Source organism: Ascidiella aspersa, chromosome 7 (genome assembly GCF_963924565.1).
Source record: "Ascidiella aspersa chromosome 7, kaAscAspe10.2, whole genome shotgun sequence".
Lineage (NCBI taxonomy): Eukaryota > Metazoa > Chordata > Ascidiacea > Phlebobranchia > Ascidiidae > Ascidiella > Ascidiella aspersa.
Window position 1 is genome coordinate 1878767 of NC_139453.1, and position 10096 is coordinate 1888862.

Sequence of the window (10096 nt, forward strand, 5' to 3'; positions counted from 1 at the left end):
GGACGACCATAGAATATTTTGAAAAGACCAAAACAGACTTTCTTGGATGAAATCTAATTAAACGACCTTTTTGGACCTTAAAACAGAAGATATCAACATTCACAAGACGACCGTACGTGTACGTTGTATTTTTGTTTTGACCTTTAGTTGACGCACAGACGGACCACAGTTGGACTTGTATTTGACTTCAAGGTGACTGAGAGTGGAATAAAGACTTGACCTAGAGACCACTAGTAGATTCAATTCTTTTGAAATCTCTAAATACAGAACTAAAAAGTGCATATCGATTAAAAATCTACAGTGCACTGAAGAAAGAGGGAAGTATACTCTAAGTTTGGACAAGTTTACTTAATATAAAACCTAAAGTGGAATCAAAACATCACCCGAAGTGGACTTCAATAAATGCCTTTCGTGAGCTCTAAGTAAGACCTCAAAAGAGTTTAAATAAAGACCTTTAGTGGACTCTTAATAAACCTGTGGAATCAAATAAAGACCTAAGGTTGAATCGCATAAAGACTAAAAGTGGACTCCAAATATAGACCTGTAGTGGACTCCATATAACACTGGACTACTACCAAAGACAAAGTGGGGTTGAACTAAAGACCTTTAGTGGATTCTAACATTAACTTTCATTGGACTCCTAACACTGACCTTTACTCAAAGTGACGACCTTCGGTGGAAAATGACTACGAGCGACCGAATTGTGCAGAAGATAATCCTCGGCTTTATTTTGGTGATTAGCCTGGGACTGTTCGCGACATGTGAGTTGTGTTTGGATACTTAAGATACTTTGCACTTTATTCCGGTACAATTACCGCATATTTTGGGCGACAATACAATAACCACCTCGATGCGATAACAAATAATGTTCTATGGTCGAATATGCAAAAATTGATCAAATTGAAACACACAAAAATAAAGTTTATACATTATTGCGCACAATGTCAACTTTGGTCGATAAGTTCATTATTTACTAAGATTTGTTTTACAAGGTAGAAATGGCCACGCTAGACCGCAAACCATAACTGTAATGCTAACATTAACTTGACATCGGTTATCGGCGACGATCCGATGATATCGGACATACCTGTCCCCTACATTTTGTATGGATAGTTCTACTTTTATGATGTCATATGTGTGCTTTATGACGATATAAATACCGATACCTGGACGTATATCGGTATTTGTCCGATACCAGTGCGATAATTGGATCGAAATTAATCGTGTGCTTTAAGACAGAGTCAGACATATTTAGGTGATAATTTAATGGCTATGACGTCATAAATGTTTTTTTGTGACGTGACAACAGGGGTGTCGAGCGTGCAGGAGAAGAAAAACTTCGACAACATGCGCAAGAGTGAGATGCGCATCGGTCAGATCAGGGATGAATGTACGAGGAGGATGGAAGAAGCGGAAGAAAAGTGGAGCAAGGAACTAGAAAGAAGGGTAATTGGGGTGCAGGGGAATACCCAAGGGGCTAGAAGGAAGGGTGAGGAAGTAAAAGGGTTCAAAAACACTTAAGTCAAATCGTTTTGCCCAAAACACATAGGTCCAGTCATTTAATAACAAGACTTAAGTCAAGTCATTTAATAACAATGACTTAGGAATAGGTCAAGTCAATAAAGAAGGTAAGGGGTGCAGGGAAATACCCGGCTAACTTGCAGTTGGAACCTGGTTTAGACCTAACAAACGTGGAACAAAGAACTTGAAAGAAGGTTGAGGGGCAATTAGGGTGTACAGTATCGGTTAAGAAGCGCTAGCCTAGGTGGTCTATACGAAAATTTAAAAAAATCATTGTCACCAGGTGAAAAGGTTCTAGAATCACTCTTCTATTCAATTAATTTTGACGCCAATAAAGTTGTAACTTTAGAACCTGGGGTTGCAATAGAGTCGATGTTGTGGTTTCAATTTTTCTTTGTGGTTATATAGCATTCTGATTCAACCCTATCCGATTGATTTACCGCGTAACAGCCAATTGGGCCCCCAATGTATTTAATTTTTGACTGCTTTGTGAAATTTGATTTTTAAATGTATTGTAAAGTCGTGTTTTGGTTTTCGGCTACCTAGGCTAAGTATGACCCACAGCTCATTTTACTAAAAAACTTTTTGTTAAGTAAAATACCTTTAACGGGGCGTCTAACACAAGCAACCTTAGGAACCCTGGATTCAACGTTTAAATAATATACATTCAAGTAAAAAAGGGGTGGTCTGGGGAAAAAACAATTATTTTTTACCGTTCCGGCTCACTTTTACCACTGCCAATACATTTTGTTCAAAAATCGAACTCTCCTTATTTCAATGTTTATTTAAATTAATAAATTTTAACCGATTTGATTTGTGTAGGTCGAGCTTAAAGCGAACAGCCAGTTGGCGGAGCTGGACATCAAACATAAAGGAATGATGGCCGACACTAAAGGAGAACTTAACATGAGGATAGAAAAGCTGCAGGGTAAGTCGCACTACAAAACAACTAACTAAAGCAAATGTTTATTACTGTAGTCTGGCACTCACCTTGGCTCCGTAAAACTCAAGTAAATATAAGGTCATTATTTGATTAAGTAAACAACTATTTAATTAAAATATTGGTTTTAATAAATTTAAGGAGTAGGCATGGTAAAAAACAGAACATATTTTTTAACGGTACGACTTATCTGTCAACCATACTTGAAGCAAACGATATCTCTTAATTCCAAATAAATTACCATTTGTCAAGGCAATTAACGCACAAATACAGACAACCTTGTAAATGTTTACTATGAGCAAACATTTTAAGTAATACCAAGGCACACACATGTCGACAAATACTTTTTAGCACAGCTGAACATTATTGCTTATTGTAGGCGAGTTGAAAGAAGTTACAGAAGAAAGAAATAAAATCGAGGATGAACTGACCGATATAACGGCCAAATATAAAGCTCATATGGAAAAGGTAAACTCATTTTAGTGTGTTAATTTGAATAGCTTAGTGTTATCATGTAGTTTTAGGCCGCGTGATGACCGTATATTCTTTGCACTTTATTTTAAAAGTTCGTGTGGCCTAGAATTTTTATATGTCTCAGCGTGGTTCAGATCCACGTTCCAAATGTTGTCCTGAGAGCCTGTTGAACTATATTTTTTGCTAACATTAATTGTATGTAAACATAAAAAAAGTATTCTTTCTTTTATAGTTTGTTTTACATTATGCAATGCTTTGGGCATTAGACGCTGTGTAATATTTCACCTAAAAACAAATACCCTGAACCGGCCACTTTTTTGTTGTGGATTTACGCAGTGGGCCTTCAATAGCTCTTGAGTACTTTGGGCCGCGACAAAAAATGTTTGCCGATCACTGCTGTAGCCCACTTTTATGCATAAACGAAGTGATTTTATTTGGTGAATGCTGCAGTAAATGTTCAGTAAAATGAAGTATTTTTTGTTGCTAATAATGCAAAATAAGGTTAATAAGGAAGTTAACATTATTTTATTAGTGGTTCTCAAAGTTTTCAGCTTTCAAAATTTTACAAAATAAGCTAGTTTACGGCGCGCTTTAGTTATTACGCAACAATCATTTACAATTATGTGTACAATCACCCGTAGTAAACGACACTACCAGCGGTAATAACATAATATGTTTTCCAGTCGTATAATTGAGGTATATAACGAAATCACGAAAGTCCGGCACAAAGTTTAAGATTCTCTGGTTTAGACATATTCTTGTAGGTAAACGTGTTAAAACATCAATATATTTTGAAGTTTAATAAATCACTTAAATATGTTCAGTTGGAAAGCGAAGCTTCTAAGCAGACAACCAAATCATAACAACAACCACCTGGTGTATTGTGACGTCACAAGATGCCTATTACTAGTTATCGACTCAACAGCACCACCAAGCAGATGGTGGAAAGTACTTATTTGTGTGAAAGCCAAGCTTTCGAACTTTCCGCAATGCTTGGAAAATTTCAGAAAGCTAGTTTGATTGCATGGTACTAAAATTAAGCCTTATTTGAAGAGCAAAAACGAAATTAATAAAATATATGGTACTACCACACCAATTCTGGTTTGAAAATTATGTGGTGTCAAACTCATGAAAAACACAGTGTTCCTGGAGTATTTTTGAAAAACCTGTTTAAAACTGTCTAGTGTTTGAATTATTGTTTTAATTTATTGTTTTTTCAGTGTTTTACTTATTGCTTTCATTTAATTTTTAATTTAATTTCTTATAATTATTTTTTCATGCAACTATTTCCAATGCAGTTTTTATATGAAAAGTTAATAAATCAAAAGCACTATTCAGCATTCACATTTTAACCTGGTTTATGTGACGATTTTTTCTAAGTTGTCTCGTATAAGTTCTACAGTAAATAAATATGCCTTTTATTTAAAGTTTAATACTTGGAGACTTTGGCGTAGAGATCACCAACTTTTTCATAAAAAGCGGGATAACTGTCATGATTGAAGATCGTTGGCCGAACATAAAAGTTTGTGTCGAACTTTTTTACTTAATTACCAATAAACAAGGGAAATATAAACAACTATGCAACAAAACTAAACAGAGTTTTAATAAATTCCGGTTCATCCCAAAATTTTCATCAAAAAGTTTGCAATTGCATCCTAGAACATGTCAACTGTACTTCTTCATTAAGATAATATACCACGGGCCGTAGTTTGGTAACCCCTGATCTAGCAATTTGTCGCACTACTTTTTTATAATTTCATGAATCGGCTTTTATACAAGAGTCATATACCTACATTACGAAAAGTTTCAATTGATGTTTGCAACATGAAAAAACGTTTTTATTTTTAAAGTTTTGCTATTTTGCGACGTTTGTTCTCGCTTTTTCGTCCGAATAAACAACATTCTTATCTTCACAAAAAATCGTGTGTGGCACGAAATATGTGTTTTTTGTGCTTTGCTAGCATTTAAAAAAAAACGCATCTTTTTTATACTTACGAATAATTCTCAGCTATTGTTGCACAAGGAGAAACGTCAAGTCCCAGTTAATTCATAATTAGAGCAAGTCAATTTCAAGTCCTAATGATACTAACTGTTAAAAAGGTAAATTATTCTATTTTCACCTTTGTTCCTATCACAGACTCGGTTTACCTTCAGGGATACCTGACAACATTTTATGTCTTAGCTGTTTACGGCGTGCTTAGTGTGCTACTTTCTATAAAAGGGTCAAGCAGTAAAGTCATAAAAATCGACCAACACATGTTGAAGCGCTATAAACGAACATATCAATGAATTGCAGATGTGTGTGATATAAGGCTGCAAAATCTACGGGCTAAGCCTAATCAGAAATCAGCTGTTTAAGACGGTAATGAAGTAGTTTAAATCAGTGGTTCCCAACCTTTTTATTCCCACGGACCATTTGGCGATTGACAATTTTACCGCGGCCCACAAGAGGACTGATAGTTTATATTTAATATTATGTCGGCTTAATTACACAACTTCAGTTTTATTTGTATATTTAGTACAAAACCCTGTCAAACGAAAACAATAAAAATAATAATAATAAAAATGATATCCATTTCATTAACAATTTAACAAAAATCAATGTGAACCTTGCGCTTGCTTCTCCGCAATCAGTCTGTTCCATCTAGGAGTAATTGGAGATAATGACACTCGTAGCGTGTCGCTTATCTCAAGCTTACTTCGATGCTTTGTTTTTGTTACTGTCATCGCAGAAAACCCCACTTCACACAAATAGGATGTCGGAAATGGCAATAAGCATTTTAATGCTGCTGTAGCAATCGCAGGGTATTCGGCCATGACTTTCATCCAGAACTCCGTCAAAGTTTTTTCCTCAAACATAGATTTAAGGTCACCATCATTTTTGATCTCTAATAATTTGGCTTCCTGTTCTACAGACATGCTTAATTCCACTGGTTTATTGACAAATGGGTTGCGGATCCATTCTTTGCCATTTCGGGGGTCTTTAGAAGTCGGAAAGTAACGCTCGAACTCTTTTAAAAGCATTGATAAGTGATCGTGTATCAACTGTGAGATTGATGATTCAGTTTCAGTCTCGTTCAAAAACACAGTTAATGTATGAAACATGTCCAAGATGTCTTTGTCCAGGCGCTTTAACCATAGCTCTAACTTGGCTTTGAATGCAGCAATTTTGTCTGCCAAACTGAAAACTGTTTTCATTTTTCCTTGGAGTGACAAATTAAATTCGTTAAGCAGGCTGAATATATCACACAGGTAAGCCAATTTGGCAATCCATACGTTGTCACTAAAATGAACTGCAAGCGGAGATTTCTTTTCTTCAAGAAATTTTTTCAATGGCTCTCGTAATTCAAAAACCCTGTTTAGTGATTTTCCTCTGGATAACCATCTTATTTCTGTGTGTAAGAGAAGGTGTCTGTGATCTGCGTCCATCTCCTCACATAGCTGTGCAAAAAGACGCGAATTAAGAGCGTGAGCTTTAATGTGGTTAATAACTTGAACCGCGTCCTTCAATACATTGTTAAATTCATGCGACATTTTACGGCTTGCCAGCATTTCTCTGTGAATGAGTAGATTCACTCCCTGGTGCAACCTCTTCAATCCGTGAAGTTAAACCCGAAATTCGACCAGTCATGGCAGCAGCTCCATCTGTACATATACCAACACAAAATGACCATTCTAATTTCATTGATATATAATTATCCATTGCCTTGAAAAGTTCGGCTCCTGTGGTCTTTGTTGACAAAGATAGAATACATAGCAAATCTTCATGTACATTCTCCTGATATAGATATCGCACATAAACAAGAAGTATTGCCTTGTTGTCGACATCTGTTGATTCATCTACTTGGAGTGCGTACCACGGTGACAAATTAATCCTCTCTAATAATTGTTCCTCGATGTCTTTGGCTATATCTTGAATGCGCCTACTGACAGTGTTATTCGACAAAGGCACATGTTCTATCTTTTTAACAGCATTTTCTCCTAGAAGTTCACGGCAAATATCTTTAGTGGAAGGCAAGATTAATTCTTCTCCTATGGTAAATGCCTTTTTTGCCTTAGCAATACGGATAGCCACCAAATATGATGCTGTCAATGCTTTTTCATTTATTGATGTGGAAGCCCTTAGAAATGTCTTCTGTTTCTCGTGTTCCCTTTTCTTTCTCTCAAAATAATCGAGAGGCTTTTCTTTTAAATTAGGGTGATTGGTGTTCAAGTGGCGAATCAGTTTTGAGGGTTTCATGGCATCATTAGAAAGCTGTTTACCGCATACTAAGCAGAGTGGGTTTGGTTTGTGCGAATCGCCTGTCGATATAAATCCATATTTTAAATATGATTCTTGGTATTGTCTGTTCAAATCTTTAATTTTCTTTGATTTTAAGGTGCCTTCATCTCTTTCTTCTATTGGCCTTTTGCCCGGTACAAGGAAACTTTGTAATGACATCTGCTTGGTGTTCATTGTTTCAAATAAGTAAGTTAAATTTAGCTGTAACATTCTTATAACTAGAAAATGGAGATAACTGAAATAAAATAATACGGTTATAGAAAATGAGATAACAGTTATTATCAGGGCTGTGAATTTAAAGGGAATATTTGGCATATATTAAAGGGCATATTTTCACAGCCCTAGTTATTATATAATGCAGTGATTGATGGAGAGCATGATACCGGGCATAACACACACAACCACCCCGGAACACTGCCAAATACCTACTGAGCAAAGACCACAATTCAGAACAGTACCACTATACAGATTGCACAGTCTGGACACTCGAAATAACAAAATTTTAATAAGAAGGTATCAGTTGATCCACGGACCACCACGAATTGTTCCGCGGACCAACAGTGGTCCGCGGACCACAGGTTGGGAACCACTGGTTTAAATTACAAGATTAGAACTTTTGCAATTTGAAGTTGGGACTAATACTGGATGTGAAATTAATAGATTTTCTTTATGCGAAAGCATTTTTAATCAATAATTCAGTTAATCAGCAGCAAATTCAATTAAATATCTATGGGCTATGTTAAAATATTTATGACTTATTTCTATATGAAGTCTAATTATAGTCAGGGATGTAGTTTTAACTATTTTATTGTCATTCATTTTACTTAACTACCTGGTAAACTAGAAAACAATGCAAATTCCGATCAAAGACCATCTCCCAACATTTTACAAAAAAATTACAAAAGTTAGATATTTGTAAGCATTTTGCTAATACTTGTTGTACGATTAAATGATAATTATGCTTACTATCATTTCCCTAAAATTCAATACTAAAAGGTCTATCATGAAAAAAACATGATCTACAAAACCACATTTATTGACATAAAAATTACTTTCACTTCAAAATGCCCTTGTCTTTTAATGATATTTGTTTCCCGTTTTTTGACAAGAAATAAAGTCTATTGCAAGTCATGTGGCGCAATTGGAATGATATAGTGTATTTTTTTGTACGTGTTGATCGTAAATCGAGGCAGAAGTTTTCGTTTAAAACCAAAAAACGGAGTCCATCGGTTCAGTGTTAAAAGTCTCAAGTACCCAGTACTTGGTTTGTAAGAGGCTCACAACAGAGCAATATACGGTGCTATGAAAAAGGTTGAACCTCTTGGAACAAAGTGTCCCACTACTTTACTGAAGTGCAGTAACTTTCTTGGATGAATGCGTTTTGGCCCTTACGTTTTAAAGAACTAAATTGTTCTTTTTAATGGGGTGCAACTAACTTTTTACTAAAAGCTTATGTGTTTCTTGTAGTCAACCTATTTGTCTAAAAGCGCTTAAGCTATTGGAGCCTTGTAATACAACAGTAGGCAGGGCAATACAATTTTGGACCTTTTAGAATTTAAGTGTTCTATACTTGTTACGATTTAAAAGCTCACATTTCAAGTTAAGGTTTATTTAAACAGTGCGAGCTTTTAAAACTTTACCTCAAAGCAAGACACAACTTGAACCTGGTTAGATTTCAATCGTACAAACTACGTTTCAGGCCACAGAGCACTGATATAAATAGCCTGGGTTGCCGGTAACTCGGTTCAGCGAATTCTCACGGTAATAATAATCAAGTGCAACATTTTTGAACCCTGTAGTTTCAGTTCCCAGGCAATGGCTGAGTACAAGTATACATTATTATGTAGAAATTTAAATGAGATTCTATATTGGGGTAAAAAATCGTATTTTAAGGATGTTTCAGTAATATATTTTGTACTTTGTTAAATTCTACTGCTGAAGTTCACCTTTATGAGGGGTTATGTGTTGCGAACTTGCGGCCCGGTAACATTAATCCTGTGGGATTAATCTGACCAGTGGGTAGTAGCCTATTTGGTAAACCTTGGCAAAGACATGTTTTTATTTTGAGCCTATACTTTAATTAAAAACTGGATTAGACAGAATATTTTCTAGTCAAGAAAATGCAATATAGTAACTATCCTTATTCAGCAACGACGTATATTCTTGTTTTGAGTAAAAAACTACCTCTATCCGATGTTGTGGTGGTCTCACGAGATAGCAATAAACTTTACCATAAATATAACTGTGTGACTTAGATATCTGTGGTTTAAATTTAAATGGAACTTTTAAATTTGAAACGTTTTGCATATGTGCTATGTTTATAGCTGTTAAATTTATATTTAACCGTCTAAGTTTTATTTACTGTGAACCTAAACGGTACCTTATTGAAATACTTGACCTAGATTCTTATTTAAATAGTGGTTAACTTTATCTTGTCCAGATAGAGTCATAGACCTAACCGTTGCCTCCAAAATAATGAGCTGCTTTAAATGTCTATTTGGAATATATTTTCCGTTGCTTATTACGATAAAACATGCAAATAAAGTTCAGAAGTATCTTTATACTTCATGCAAATTATTTCGCTCCCAGTTGCATCAATATTTATTTACAAAGTCCAGGTAATTGTTCCCTTTGTTGACGTAACAGTCTTACGACGCGCGAAGCTGCCGCAATCACAGGCCTGTGTTTGGATAGAAGTCTTACGAAAACAAATTTACTTCCAAAGTCACTTTCTTCTAACTTAAAGTGTGTGTCGCTAAGTTCAAGGTTACAAAAGTTTATTTTGTAGTTCAGTTGCAAAGGACAGAAAACTAGTTTAAGAAAATCAAAAGTGAGCAAAAAAGTTGGATTTCGAAACTAAGGTGCTGAAAGGTTTACAG

At 35.4% G+C, this 10096-nt stretch overlaps 1 protein-coding gene and 2 pseudogenes across 1 annotated transcript; 1 reads left to right on the forward strand and 2 right to left on the reverse strand.

The window, feature by feature from the left end:
• Nucleotides 1–368: 368 nt before the first annotated feature.
• LOC146137218 (uncharacterized) lies at nucleotides 369–4841 on the forward strand. The gene is made up of 5 exons (XM_083394162.1): nucleotides 369–761; nucleotides 1310–1446; nucleotides 2344–2449; nucleotides 2841–2929; nucleotides 3760–4841. The coding sequence occupies exons 1-5, from the start codon at nucleotides 683–685 to the stop codon at nucleotides 3796–3798; spliced, it is 450 nt and encodes a 149-aa protein (XP_083250288.1). The 5' UTR covers nucleotides 369–682; the 3' UTR covers nucleotides 3799–4841.
• A 692-nt stretch (nucleotides 4842–5533) lies between these two features.
• LOC146137219 (SCAN domain-containing protein 3 pseudogene) lies at nucleotides 5534–6469 on the reverse strand (annotated as a pseudogene).
• Nucleotide 6470: 1 nt separating this feature from the next.
• LOC146137220 (SCAN domain-containing protein 3 pseudogene) lies at nucleotides 6471–7391 on the reverse strand (annotated as a pseudogene).
• Nucleotides 7392–10096: the final 2705 nt, after the last annotated feature.